This window comes from Cygnus atratus, chromosome 1 (assembly GCF_013377495.2).
Source record: "Cygnus atratus isolate AKBS03 ecotype Queensland, Australia chromosome 1, CAtr_DNAZoo_HiC_assembly, whole genome shotgun sequence".
NCBI classification, from domain to species: domain Eukaryota; kingdom Metazoa; phylum Chordata; class Aves; order Anseriformes; family Anatidae; genus Cygnus; species Cygnus atratus.
In genome coordinates, this window is record NC_066362.1 from 92,862,411 (window position 1) to 92,877,732 (window position 15,322).

Sequence of the window (15,322 nt, forward strand, 5' to 3'; positions counted from 1 at the left end):
AATGCTCTTGGTTGTTTCAAGGAGACGTTAAAGACAACAGCTCTTTGCTAAAAGGGATTTTATTTTCATCCTTGCCTATTGGTTTTCGGACACAAATAAGTATGTTTGCCTTCCTTTGGAAAATCTCTCTCTTCCTTTTGGTTTTGGGAATGGTTAAAGGAGATCTTCAAGCAGTTGCAGGTAATGCAGAAATCTTCTTTATATTCTTGTTTTCAAGGTTCTACCTATTATAGCAATATATAGAAATAAAAATATCTGTCTCTTAATTGAACTGAAGGAGGCTAATACAGAAAAATGTTTGTTCAAATCTGTGCTGTGACACCAGTGTAGATACAGAGTTCTTAGAGTGATTTCCGAAAGAGATGACTGTTGTTTTAAGAGCAGAATGTAGGTACAGGATGTGAGTTTTCCCAACTTTGAGAGACTTTAATAATGATAAGCGAGTTTTCTATTTGGTGCTTTTTTCTTTAGTAATTTTGTATTAAACAAAAACAAACAAACAAACAAAAAAAACTTCTATCTCCTTTACATGGACAATGAAGATGTGTCAGTTTGGGTAAAGATTGGAGTTTTGCCTTAGTGACCTTGTCTGATGTTCCCTTCTCCCTCCAACATACCATCTGGTGGTGACCTTCTGCTTTAGAGCTGATTATTAATTTAGCATCAAAATAATAATCATCTTTTGGTCATCAAAGTCAAAGGTGGTATTGACTTTGAAGTTGCAGAATGAAGTCATAATCTGCAGGGTGAAAAATGCCGTACAATTACTACTGTTCTTTCTGTAATTAATTATTAATTTCGATTCTTTTTCAGTTGTTTTCTTGGGAAACAGTTGAAGCAGGAAGTTTGAATTCACTAATTTCAGATCAGCTGTCTGTGGAGGTTAGACGATTAGGTGGTCAGACTAAAACTAAACAGACACATTCTCCCCTCAGGTGTAAAGTTTCCTCTGAAGTGATGTGGAACAATTCACATGAGAGGAAATTTTGAAAGAGCTACAAAGCTAAAGCCCTTTTTTCCTCCCCCACTCCCTCCCCTCCAGTCAAGTAGGCACCTGTTGTATGATGATAGAAGGTGAACTTGCTTGCTGTCAGTTCAGGCAGCTTTCTTAATGCATAGGTTGTAAGTGTGGAAAGAATGTATGGAATAAGGGGACTTTTTCATTAATTAATTATGTCTTCCATTCCCTGCCCTGAAACTTTCAAGCACTTGCTTATTGACAAGTATAGTCCCACTGGCTTAATCCAAATCGCAAAAGGGAAGTTAAACGCAAAACATTAGCATTCACGGGGCTAGGGCGTGTTATTATTTGATGGGATTCTTTAAAAGAGGTTAAGTTTGTTTATAATAGTACAGTCATATGGATAGCTTTTGGCTCGTTAACAGAATAAAACAGTTACATCCTTCAGAGATCAGAGCAATGGCATTAAGATACATATGATTGCATCTCACAAATTTATATGTGGTTTCAATTTTACAGCAGAAGAAAAACAAGCTAAAGATGGAAAACAAGCTTCACCAACCCCTCAGCTCAGTGTCTGGCGGTTAGCAAGCCCTTCTCTGCCTCCTGAGTTGAAAAAGATTAATGGGATCGTGGAGGCTGAACAGGTCAACAGGCATTTGCTTTTTCGAAGGAAGCGGTCCATTCTGTTTCCCAGTGGAGTTAAGATCTGCCCTGATGAATCTATTGAACAGGCTATTGCCAACCACCTGAAATACTTCAGACTCAGAGGTAAGTGAGCATGAAGATCATACATCTCTTTGGAAACCGATAGCATTTATTTGTAATAAAAAATAGAGGAAGCTTTTAAACATAATGCCATGCGATAGAAAATGCATTGTTACCCAAAAAAAAAAAAAATCTTCTGTGATAATCTTCCTTATGAGAGCAGTTATGAACTTAAAAAAAAAAATTATATATATATATATATATATATATATATCACTTTCTGGCTACACTCATATCACTCTCAGTCCCTGAAATCTCAGCTAGCATTTAATAGTTGTTCAACCTTTCTCATAGAATAATTTAAACACTCAGAAGAGTGGGCACTAGGTACAAGTTAGCTAAATGGCAAAGCTGATTCTTTTTATTTAGTGTTTTTGAAGTGCTAGTAGAATTCAGAAAGGGATCTTTCAAAAAAGAGTCAAGTCAGAGACATTGGTCTCTCATGCACATGACTTTTGGCTATGGCTGGCTGTTCTCTTGCCTAGAAAGCCAATCTCATGTGTGTATAACAGAGATGAGGCCTTTATTTCAAGATACAGAAGTTGGTGTGAAAGAGTTCGTTCTGAAAATCTGAAATATTCTCAGTAACAGCCTCTTTCGTGAGTTGAGGTATTACAGCAGTGTGATGTATCTTAACAGTTGTGTCTGACATCCTTGGAATAAAGTGCTTTCTGGCATTTGTGCATCTCTGTATAGTAGCATTCAAACACTTTATTGCATCTTACAATGTTTGCCCTTAATCTATCGGTTAAACAGGGAAGAGCTGCTCTCACTTAAAGGTGGAGGAAACATCTTCAGAGATGTGTTTTTGCATTTCTAATTAACATTTATTAAAACGTAATAGATGTAGCCTTCTTGTTGTTAAAAAAAAAAAAAAAAAAGAAAGAAAAAGAAAGAAAAAGATCATACCGCCTTTTGTCCACATTGCTGTAATGCTTATGTTACCATACTAATATCACTGATGAAACTGTCATAAAGAGTGGGCTACTAAATCACTTTGACCAATAATTCTACCCTAAATGACTTGCCTAAAGTCTCCAGCAAAGCTTGAGATGAGGCAGGGTGTTGAGCCCGTAATCTCTGTGTCCCACACCTTCACCTTGAGTGCTGGATCAGCCTTTCTGCTCACTAGATTAATACCTCTCTCTCAGCAGTCACAAGATGAAAGCCATTTTATCACTTCTGGGCTGTGGGAGCCCCATTTGCAGACTTGTCTTTTCAGCACTGGCTGTGGTAATGATGCTACACTCTGCGTGAAGATTCCTCTTTCCAAATAAAGTTCCCGAGGACTATTAGTGTCAGCGTGCTACCATACAGGGACTTAAAGAAACAATTTTGAGCAAATGGGCTGATTTTTACAGCTCTGGGACATTTGTTGTTTGTTTGGATTAATGATATTGCATTGCTTTGATCACATAGGGCCCCTTTTAAAGTTGGGCACGTAAAATTACAGCTGGACTAAAGTGACAGAATATGGTGTCTGTATTATTACAGAGGTCTGGTTGTGGTCCAGTGCAAAAGCAGCAGATACCTAGCTTCCTTCTTTTATTGCCACTGTCTAGGTATTAGTTTTACTTCGCTCTGGTAAAGTTTCCCTCCAGCCACAGTATATATGCATCTAGGCCTAGCAAAGTTATTTGAAGTATATTCGAGTCAGTTGGGCTTTTTGTTTTCTTTTTTTCTTTTGAGACACATCTTCTTCCAAGGCCTGTTGGAGATGAGAGGCTTGGCTTCACATAGTTTGAATCATGCATTCTGTATTTCTCCTCCCTTCAGAGCAGTGAAAAAAATTAAACCCAGGAGTTACTGAGTGTCTGTGTAAAAGTAAACATAAAGAATGTATTTGGAGAGCAAAGTGGAATTATGTGGGATCAGAGCCGCATCCAAACAATGAGTTGTGCCCAGCCTGAACAAGACATTGACATTGATCACGCAGCTTGACAGGCTTTCCAAGCGTCTTGTTTATGTCTGTCCAGTAGCACTCAACTGTTACTTGTTTTGCTCCAAATGAATCCCTGCTAAGTACTTTGACTGCAGTCACCCCTTAATTACATGTGATACAGGAATGTAGGCAAATACCAAGTAAGCAAAAGTCTGAGTGATAGTAAAGAAGAAAAATCTGTAAATTAGGTTGTAAAAGCTTATTTAAAACTGAATGATCCTAGGTTGAACCAAAGGTCCACCTAGTCTTTCTTTCTGCTTTCCTACTGGACTTCTGGCTTCCATGGTCCTCAATGACTTCTTGAGCAGAGATGCTTTGTCCACCCTTCGCATGTTAAACTTCTGAAAAAGATCTCCGCAAGAGAGAGAACTTTAATTAGCAACAAGTTAGGCAAGGCCTGGTTCAAGCAACCTGTCATCTTCATTCTGTTAGCAGCAATACACTGCATCAGAACTATTTGGTTAATCACATCCTGAGTAAATGCACCTGAGGTAAGTGACAGTTGATGGTGCTGTTATTTTCATAGTCACAGTCACAGAATGGTTTGGGTTAGAAGGGACCTCAAAGCCCATCCAGTTCCAACCCCCTGCCACAGGCAGGGACCCCTCCCACCAGACCAGGTTGCCCAAAGCCCCATCCAACCTGGCCTTGAACACCTCCAGGGATGGGGCATCCACAGCTTCTCTGGGCAGCCTGTTCCAATGCCCCACCACCCTCACAGTGAAGAATTTCTTCTGATCTAAATCTCCCCTCTTTTAGTTAAAAGCCATTACCCCTTGTCCTATCACGACACTCCCTGACAGAGAGTCATTTCCCAGCTGTCCTGCAGGCCCCCTTTAGGCACTGGAAGGCCGCTACAAGGTCTCCCCGGAGCCTTCTCTTCTCCAGGCTGAACAACCCCAACACCCTCAGCCTGTCTTCACAGGAGAGGTACTCTGAGAGGTACTCACAGAGCCCTCTGAGCATCTTCATGGCCCTCCTCTGGACCTGCTCCAACAGTTCTATCTCTTTCTTATGCTGGGGGCCCTAGATCTGACCACAGCACTCTTGGTGGGGTCTCAGAGCAGAGCAGAGGGGGACGATCACCTCCCTCACCCATAAACTTGCTGAGGGTGCGCTCTATCCCACTGTCCATGTCACTGACAAAGGTGTTAAACAGTGCCTGTCACAAACCGACCCCTGAGGAACTCCACACATCGCTGGTCTCCACCTGAACATGGAGCCATTGCCTGTGAGTCTTGGAGTGTGAGCAGCCCACCAATCCCTTACCCCTGAGTTGTCCATCTGTCGAATTCACGTCTCTTCATTTTAGAGACATGGATGTCACGTGGGACAGTGTCAAATACTGTGCACAAGTCCAGATAGACAGTAAAGCTGTTTGCTGAGTGTTGTCGAATTATATACCAGCTTTTTCTTGAAAATACGTTTTTCCTAGTTAGCTAAATCAGTACAGTGATTAAAAAAATAAGATGGACTTTGTTTGCACTGTCAACAAAATAGTCCTAGGCAAAAGTGTGGTCACGGTTTGGCTCTTAGGAACCAGCTAGTATTGGTGATTAGAAAAACAACCCTGCAGGGGGATAAGTATGATGGTACACAGAATCTATTGATTTTTCCAACCTCAGTCTGCATATTTAGAATCTTCTTTTTGTTCTGTACCCGTTGAGGTAAGGAATGACTTCAATATCCCATACTTTCTCTGAGAAGATGTTTTTCTCTGAAAGTATGGTTTTAATAAAATCTATTCTTTCCTTAGTTTTATTATCAACAACAACAACAACAAAAAAAGGGTGGCTATCATGGAAGGAACTGTTCTTTTCTATTTTGACATAAGAGCTTGTTAGGGGAAAAAAAAAGATTTGCACGTGCTGGTTATCCGGGGTACATTTGTTCTGTCTACCTTAGAAGGAAACAGGTGGAAATATAATTATCTAGCTGTAGCTCATAGCTTTATTTACTTTTGCTAGCTTGCTAAAACCTTTATTAGTGTTAGAGACTGACGAACATTTCTGTCATAGGCTTTAAGCCAAGTGCTTACACCATATAGCTGTATGCTTAGCAGCATACGCCTTCTTTTCAGCCTACAACGTCTGGACAACGTCTGGATTTTTTTAGCCTTAAAAAAAGCAAGATGCAACAATATATAATAAATCGTTAATTCCTTTCGAATTGTAGCAATGTTATTGTTGCTGCTGGAAGAATCATGTCAATCTAGCGGTGGTTGGTAGCTGGACTATTGTGATGACCACAAAGTGTGTCCGACAGGCAGCTGGAGGTTTCATAAATCAGATTTAGTGCAAGTCTAACAGTGTGGATTTCAGATACTGAGTGCTCTTTGTATGGTAATGTTGAGTTTGAATGATGGTTTTTACTGCTCACAGGGAGATAGTGGCTCAATCCTCTGTTAAATAAAAATTATTATATGAAAGATAGCCATACTTCCTCAGGCCAAAAGCCTGTCTGTTCCACTCCTGTCTATGGGATTGACCGACCAGTCACCTCATGCTGACTGTCCATTTCCTTTGGTATAAGTTGCCAGTAGATGTCTGAGGATTTTAATAGACTTGGAAACCAGATTTAGTGGTAAAAGAGAAACAAGATAAGAATTGTGAGGTTGCATGGCTTGTGCTGTTATTCCCACCCTGTTTGGTAAAACAAAGGATGCTGGGTTTTGGCACCGTGGTTCAGAGTTAACATTGGTGCTGTTCTGGATACGTCTGAGATGGAACTACTCTGGTGGCTACCATTCCTAAATTGCATTTGCCTTTTTTCCTGCTGTGATCCACTGCCTTAAACAATTCAGTGTATTGTTTAACATCATATTTTCACGTGAGTAGGTCTGATATTCTCTCTGCCAGACCTGTTTTTGTCAGCCAGAGCTTCAGATGAAGCTGAAAACCTAAAGATTCTATTTAAAGATGCTGACCAAAGAAGGAAATGGATGGTATTCTCGCATGTCATAGCTAATGGGAGCCAAGGACATTTTGGTACTTGGAAAGAATAACATTAATTTCTGAGGAATTAAGTTGTGTGCATGGTTATAATCCCTAGATTTGGTAATCTTGGGCGTAGCACTGAGCTCCTAACAGTAAAGTCAGAATCCAGATTTTCTACCCATTTCTTGGGTTGGTTCAGATGTATTTACTGAAGCAGTAGAAATAGTGTTATGTTCTGCACATGGACAGAGTTGAGAGAGAAGTTTCAATCTGATGCTGAAACCTTACACATTACAAATTATTCAAATCGTACTGAATAATGATGAAAGTAAACAGTCAAAATTCATAAAGACTACCTGGCCAGAGCAGCATGCAATAAATCAAAAAGTCTGGCTGCATGAGCCTTTTCTGCTTCTTTTCCCCTCTCCCCTGGCACATGTTGTGCATAGCTCATACTCAGCTGATAAACTTCTGTCACCATGATAAACTCCCTGTCACCATAGTCCTCAAAACCCAATGCCTTTAGGCCACTCGGTTGTGGAGACATTGTTAGAGAGGAGAAGGAATTGTCCTCATGTTGCCTCAAAATAGAATATTCTGCCTGATTCAGTGCTCCTAGCCGCTGTACACAACTCAACTCTTAAGAAGCACTAATGGGATTTAACTGGGATTAAACTCTAGCAGTCCCCACTTACACAAATGGCCAGAAAGCCACCCTACCCCCCGCTAGGTGCCCAGTGCTGTCATGTGCTGCCCCTCCTATTAACCTCAGAAATCCCTGAGCATGGGCTGAGATGTAATAGGCTAATTGTTTCTCATTTGAGAGAGATAAATGCATCCTGGATGGTAAAGCTAGAGCCAGAGCGAAGCTGCATCCTGCCCAGGTGCATACGAGGTAGCCATACAGGAGAATTTCAGACAGAAAGATCATCTCATCACAGATCTCACCTGGAGACTTTGAAAAGAATAATAATGTCTTTAGGAAAGGAAACTTCAAATGAGCTTTTTTTCACCCCTTTGTACGTATTTGTAGGACTGAAAAGAGCCTGCCTAGATGGATTTTCTTTCTGGCTGAAACAATTTGACTTTAGCTTTTCAGAATATTATTCTTTATCATTTGTAAGTTTTTACTTGAGTGTAAACACTACATTTCAAGCAGATAAGCTCCAAGGGCTGGACTTTTTGGCTTTCAGAGGAGATATGCTGAGACTCACATGGTCTTATTACATGTCCAGCTTTCTGAGGCAGCCATTGAAACCTGTTACGTTCTTTAAGAATGAAGACCTTGCCTACGTCAGGTGCCTATGACACTTTGTGGAAATTTGCACAACGGCATGGGCCAAACATGCTGTTCTTTCTATTTTTCCTGCCTTGGCTCTCTCTCTCACCTTGAAGATGATTGCATTTCAGTGATAAGTTAAGTGACTTCTAATTTCTGAGGAATTGTACCACGTGTATGCAAAATGTACACTGGGAAAGAATTGCAGAACACGCCATCTGTTTTCTGTTCTTGGGTTGAATTCCAGTTTGTCATTTCGGTCAGTCACACGTCATCTGTGTACCTGCTTACTTTCCTGTAGACTGGGATAATCGCATCTCTATAGCAGGGAGAATTTCTCTTTATCTCCTAAACCTAATTTTTGTAATGGTTGGATTCTTCAGAGGGAAATTGTAAAGTAGCCAAGCAATCAGGTAACACTAAAATACAAGTTATTTATTACTGTGGCCATGGGATGCAGGAAGTCATTTTGTAGAGGAGCTTACCTTCCCACCCACGTGGAACTTCAAGGCTCTAAGCTTGCTGCCTGAAAAGATTGATCTCGATTTGATGATGATTTAATCAGTATCGTTTGCCTGGATTAGAGGCCTGATCACAAATCCTGTCTTCTCCAGGGCCTGATGTTGCTGCTGCTGTCCCACGTAGTCTGTGACTGTGGCTACCCCTGTAGCAGACCAGAGAAAGTTTTAAGTGAGATCTAGCAGTAAAAACAAGCTCTTCTCCCATGCCCTCAGGCTGCCCTGAGTCTGCTATTGAAGTGCTGGGTCTGCTCAGCTGTTCCTCTGTTATCCTGGCAGGGCTGGCTGGTTTGTTTTCAAGGGTTTTGCAGCTAGTCTTCAAAACCTAATTCCTGGGAAAATCTAGGCCTGTACAATAGGCTTTTTTTTTTTTTTTAATTATTATTATTTTGCTTAATAGTTGCAGAATGTTAACACAGTGTATCATATTAAGCAAGCAACTTCAGTCATAATTATGAGCTGTTGGTTTCCTGTCCATTCATTGTAAGCTCTGGTGCTGTATTATTTTTCCATTCTCTATCTTTAAAAATTTTACATTTTAAATTCAAAGTTACATTGCAAGTCAAAAAGTGTACTGGTAAATCTGTTTTTCCTAGATGCTCATTTTCTTAAATTTCTGTTTTGGCTTGACGGAGTTGTTCTTTTAAATATTAGTTAAAAGTTGCTTCATTTTCTGTCAGAATATATAGATAGTATATGTGACACAGGTAATGGCAAGTTGCTGGAAGGTCAGAGAAGTGAATGAAATGATGATTTTTTTTTATGCAGTAAAATATAGTTATTTGATGAAGCTTCCACTGGAGTCTCTTAAACTTTGTTTACAATTTTATGGCTCCAAGCTTAGTCTACATAGTCTCAGCATGCTTATAATGTACTTATGAAGAACATGTTTTTCTTTTGTGGGAGTGCTTAGGAATTTGTTGATAAGAAAGGTTGAATAAACCTCCCTGGCCAGCAAATAGTTCAACACCCGCCATGGAGGTGGGCTCTGGCTTTAAGTGGAAAGAAAGATATAAACTTTTATTGTGGAACTGAACACAGCGTGAAGCTGGTGTCTCTTCAGTTCCCTGGGTGGCCACATCAGTTATGCCATGATAAGAACTGGCTCCCTCTTTGACATACCTGAAGGAGAGATGGCAGATAGAATCGTGTCTGTTTGTTTCTTTATATGAGCATGATTTGGGCCCCACTGAAGAAACTGCACTGGTCTTTTTGTGTGCTTGGAGTGGAAACTCTCATCTAACTACAAAACATGGGCAAGGTATATGAGAAAGAAAGACTGAAAAAAAATTGTTCCTTTCCTCAGCCAGGCTATGGGTTTGCTCTTGAACACCATATGGGTAAGCCTGCTTGGGGATGGTTCTTGGGTTGAGCTCGATGCAACCCGAACTTTTCCTGCAAAGCAGTCCTCTGCTCTACAGCCTTGTCAGCTGGAATAAACAGGGCAATGACAAAATGAACTGCATGTCAGCAAGGCTGCGGCATGACTGTGTGACAAGCGGCTCAGGTGTCACCTTGTGGTCTGGTGTGTTATTGTTTGCTGCAGTGGAAACACTGAGACAGGACAAAGGCCAGAGAGGACCCCTTATCTGCATCCCCCTTTCATCCTTCCCCTAAAAATATGACCCTATACCGACAGCTTAGGTCTGATTAATGGGCTCGGAGCCCACAGATGTCACAGAAGTCTTTGGGATTGGAATTGAGTGGAGTTTCTAATTCCAGGCAAATGGACACACAACAAATCCTTAATCTATTGGGAGCTGATTGGGGCAACTGTTCATACAGCAGTAGCTTGTATTCAGGCAAAGTACTGTCTCATCACATCCACTAAAAAAACAGAAAAAAAAAAAAAGAGAAATTAAATTTATTTAAGAGCATTAAGGAAAACTATTACTGCCAATTATTACTTGTGACTGGAAAAGCAGTACTTTGCCTATTGCAGTTTGAAAACTGTAGGGTTAGACAGTGCCACTGCAGTTTATTCACAAGGCATTGCCATGGCTTCGTCTCTCTCTGGTAGCGTGCTGAAGACTTATCCCAGCCACAGGGAATAATCTCATTTCAGGGTTGTTGCTTGTTGTGGTTTAGCCCGGCTGGCAGCCAAACACCACACAGCCGTTCGCTCACCCTCCCCCCTCCCTCTCCGGGATGGGGGAGAGAAACGGGAAAGTGAAGCCTGTGAGTTGAGATAAGGACAGTTTATTAAGACAGGGAAAATAATAACAATAATAATAACAATAATAATAATAATAGTAATAATGTGTACAAAGTGATGCACAATGCAATTGCTCACCACCCGCTGACTGATGCCCAGCCTATCCCCGAGCAGCCGGCCCCCCCACCCCGGCTAGCCACCCCTATATATTGTTCAGCATGACGTCAGATGGTATGGAATACCCCTTTGGCCAGTTTGGGTCAGCTGTCCTGGGTCTGTCCCCTCCCAGCTCCTGCTGCACCCCCAGCCTGCTCGCTAGCAGGACAGAGCGAGAAGCTGAAAAGTCCTTGGCTTGGTGTAAGCATTGCTCTACAACAATTAAAACATCAGCATGTTATCAGCGCTCTTCTCATCCTAATCCAAAACATAGCACCCTGCCAGCTACTAGGAGGAAAATTAACTCTGTCCTACCTGAAACCAGGACATTGCTGTACAGCATTGCACCTGGAGTAATAGTTCATTAGTCAGCATGCAGGGCACAAGTTCCGCACAAAGAAATTAGAGAGGGTGGTATCGCCTGTTATATAGGCTTCTGGATTTGAAACTAGCCTTTTGTCTTTTCCTGGACACACAGCTCTTAGGAGTGGGATGGTAGAGGGGATACTACAGATGTCCTTCTGCTTCAGGGAGCTTATTAATACTACAGCAGGATCCAGAAATCCCTGAGCAGGATTATGGGTTCATTGCTTGAGGTCTGTGGAAACTTGTACGGAAACATGGCCTTTGCTTCCTCAGTTGCTGAGGCAGCCGGTACAGCTTGAGGGGGGATGTGAGAGGGTACACAGATGCTTGTGCACTTGGTATTTATTTCTGGTTAATAAAGATGCATAAGCAAAACTGGTTGAAAGTATCTCCAATTCTCCTTATGCAATTACTGTGCCTCACAGATAAAGCTAGCTACCTGGAAGCCGGAGGGGTGCTAGGGCAGTAGTACATTACAGAAAGGTAATTATTCAGTCTGAAGGCCATATTCTTCTTCATTCATTCATGTCAAGGAGCTGCAAGGCTAATCTCCATGTAGAAAAGCTGTCAGGAATGTGCTCAGCGGTATGGAAATAAGAGAGAATTATATATCTGTAGAGTTCTGCAGTGGAGAAATGGTCTTAACTGCTCTGATAAACTGAAATTTGGAATGGAGAGAAGAGCTTTTTTTGCATGGTGCCATACAGCACCAGAATCAGTGAAGCTTTAAGGGAGTGTGAGCACACATGAAACAGTTCGTTAAGGTTGTTACTTATAAAACCGTTGGATGTAAGAAAAATGTCCCTCTCGTAGTTGAAGGAAGGGATGTTTCCATGTGATCTGTCTGTTAAATTTTACACAAGTACATTTAATCCAGTTTGGAATTCAGCATACAGAGTACCAAGAAGAAATAGTAGTAAGGTACTGCTTTTGGCAGCCTGGAGCATATTTTTAAGCTGATTGACGAAAATGACTTTCCGAATATAGATTTGTGGTCACTGTCCTCTAGGGTCTTGCTTATGATGTCAAGACTTTCTCCTAATGCAAAGTGCTCCTCTGCCAAACTGTATATATATAACTAGTGAAATCAGATTAAGGCTGAAAAGCAGTTTTGTCTGCTGTTACTCCAAGCTGCTGTCTGCTGCAAGTGATTTGTAGAGTTTTTCTCCTTTTAACGTTGTTCTCTTCCAGGACACAAGGAAAATCCTATAAATCTTCATCTCTCCCAATTATCCTGGGTCAGGGAGAGGTTTTTGCTTAAGCAAGTGGTATGTGACCAAGTGCTCTGATTGATGAAGAGCACATTCAAGAGAGGGAGATTAAAGCAGCTGGCATACAAGATAATTTAACCCTTAATTCACAGGCTGTCTGTTCAGCCACAGATACCCAGTTCTTTCTCAGTGCATATATGCAATAGGGTTAGAGAATGACTTATGGTTTAGCATATTATATTGTTTTGTCATCATAATGCCTTATTTTTCAATGATTAATGCAATTATGTTTTTTTTTCTTCTGAATTTATCTTAAATTCTATGTGAAGTTAAGTCCAAAGGAATTGTTACTGACTGAGCTTCTAAAGCTTTGACCGCAACTACCACTTTTACAAATTAAGATCCATCTCTACTTTCCGAGAGGATGTTTGCCTTACTATTTTGGATTTCTGAATTTTCTAAATATTTGCCTCATTGATCAAAGGCAGTTTCATTCAGTCAAACTACTGCTGTTCTTGATGGTTGTCAGGAGGCAAGTGGTCTCTCTTGCTCACTTCTCTTTTTCTTTAATGAAATAACTACTTCAGTAAAAAAATCAGGGAGGGAAGTAATATGAGTGTGGAAGATCCACCAGATCATCGTTGATGCATTTAATGTCTTACACGTCTACAAGTCATTTATATAGTCACTGTATTCTATATAGTAACGTACTGAAAAGCATACGGCATTTGGACCATATTATCCTGACCTCCTGTGCCACAGAAGCACTCCTGTTGTACTAACACTGGACGTTTCTTGTGCCTTCAGTGTGTCAGGAAACAGTCTGGGAGGTCTTCAAGACGTTCTGGGATAGACTGCCAGAGCGTGAAGAGTATCACACCTGGATGAGCCTCTGTGAGGAAGGAACAATGAGCATCTTTGAAATGGGCAGGAACTTCAGTCAATCTGAGGAGCACCGAAGTCTGATTGTGAAGGTAGGTGCAGCACCACATTGGCATTTTCTCATGAGCAAGGGCATGCTGTCCCATTGCGCAAAGCTGCTTGGCTTATGGCAGGCAGCAATGTGTGGAGCACCTGAAATATACAGGCATAAATATTCCCATCTTTTGGGTTTGTAGTTCAGAGATCAGTTCCAAACACAAAGCTGTAGCTGATCTGATTGGTGGAAAAGCAACAATGATGCAGAGAGCATTGCTTTCAATAGGTGTTTCTTACAAGCAGAGGATGTCCAGATCCTTGTCTGAAAAGGCAGCACAGCCTCAGGCAGGCTGTGGCACATTGCCCTCTGCAGCATGTAGCAGGCTCCCTGCTGTGAACTGCACACGAGGATGCCTTCAGCTCAAGAGGTGCTTTGAAGCTAGAGGTTCTGGGCTAAATTTCTGATGCTGTTTAGATGTATGGTGAAATTATTTGTTTGATGTTGTATGTTGCTGTAGGTTTGTGATGTCTGTGCACTGCAGCCTGACTCTGGCTACACATACAAAAAACTCTGACGTCCTATGAAGGCAATGAATAACATTGTCACCATGGGGAGCTGCAGAGATTAAAAACAGAGCACAAGTGTAAAAGAATTTAATAAATTGCTGGATATCTTGGTGTATTCTGTTTCTTCAGTTGAAGCAAGCTTATTTTAGATTAAAGAAAATAAAAGGAGCATTAAGCTAAACTAAAGAATCCTATCTCAAATGAAATATGAAGATGTCTGTTAAGGAGTTTGTGTGAATTAAAATTAATTAAATTTTAAAGTTAAGTCCTTACTACACAATAAAACAGTTTTGTACACATCTAAGATAAAGTAGATATCTTAATTTCTTTGGTTAAAAGGCTGTCTTGAAGTGTATGGTGGTTTATGGATCTTCTTTAAAATTACAATTTCTCCTATATTTGTAACCTAATGAATGAGTAGTTTCATGAAAGTCATGAGAACTCTTAAATGTATGATCCTATAGAATCACTAACGTTCTGCTAGTATGGATGTGCCGACATTTTCCTTTCTGCTTTTTTGTGGACTCTTGTGCTAGGAATGAGCACTGAGGATGTGAGTATGAAAACTGCTGTGGTTAATGGGAAGAGATTTTTTTCTGAGCCTGCTTACTAGTCTTCACAGGTTGATGCTAGCCAAAGTTTGCTTCTGTGATGTCTTATGGTACTGCTGTCCTTAGAAGACTGCAAAAAGATTGAGACACACGAAATTCATGTGAACTTTTTATGTGCATAGTAAGTGTATCATTGCTTTATGTAAGATTTCGGTAAAGAGGTGATCTATAGTGGGAACTTACTAAAAGAAATTAGGATGATGCATCTAATTTTCTGCTCCTGCTTTACCTATTGGGTATCGCCCAATGTTGTGGTGGGAAAGAGATAAAAGTTGATGATTTATTCAGGTATTTCAGTGTAATTTAGGTTTCCTTTCTCCTGTGGATGGACATATTCCCTTCTGGTTTGCAATATTATGGAAGAAGTCTGCTCATCCTCCTATCTGCTTTCAGCATAGTTGGTAAAAGGTGACTGTTATATGGGCTGATCTAATGGGATGCTAGTCTGTGTGAATGGGTATTTAATGCTGTCACCAGTGTGTTTCTCACAGAATGTCACAAATCTACCAGGTGACTTTTTTTTGAAAACCAACAAAAATCAAAACCAACCAAACAAACAAAACAACCACCTTCACTCAATTTAAATTTGAGCCAGATTGAAGGTGAGGGTGCTCTATCCCATCCCAGATCAGCCAGCTTCAAAAGGTCCCATGGTATATTTTTTAATATATAGGTCAGAGTGTGGATTTAATTTCTCTGTGTAGTACTGAGTCACTCTTTCTCATAGGCACTTATGCATAACGTGCTTGTCAGAATGTGGAAACCTCTTCAAAGCAGCTCTGAGAATATTCAGTCCAAACAGAATATTAAGTCCAAAGCGCTTATGACTTGCTTTTAAGAATATCCTTCCTCCTGCTAGTTGCTTGCTCCAGTTTAATGCGTTGCTAAGAGCTGGGGCACAGCTCAGCCTGTGGGACCAGGTGCGCTTTCTAAA

At 40.8% G+C, this 15,322-nt stretch overlaps 1 protein-coding gene across 1 annotated transcript in view; it reads left to right on the forward strand.

The window, feature by feature from the left end:
- The first annotated feature begins 101 nt into the window (after positions 1–101).
- Positions 102–15,322, forward strand: part of IMPG2 (interphotoreceptor matrix proteoglycan 2) — a 54,949-nt gene continuing 39,728 nt past the window's right edge. The window contains exons 1-3 of the mRNA XM_035540425.1: positions 102–180; positions 1,481–1,732; positions 13,100–13,266. Of these exons, the coding sequence (XP_035396318.1) occupies positions 102–180; positions 1,481–1,732; positions 13,100–13,266 (498 nt within the window). The remainder of the gene's footprint in view (positions 181–1,480; positions 1,733–13,099; positions 13,267–15,322) is intronic.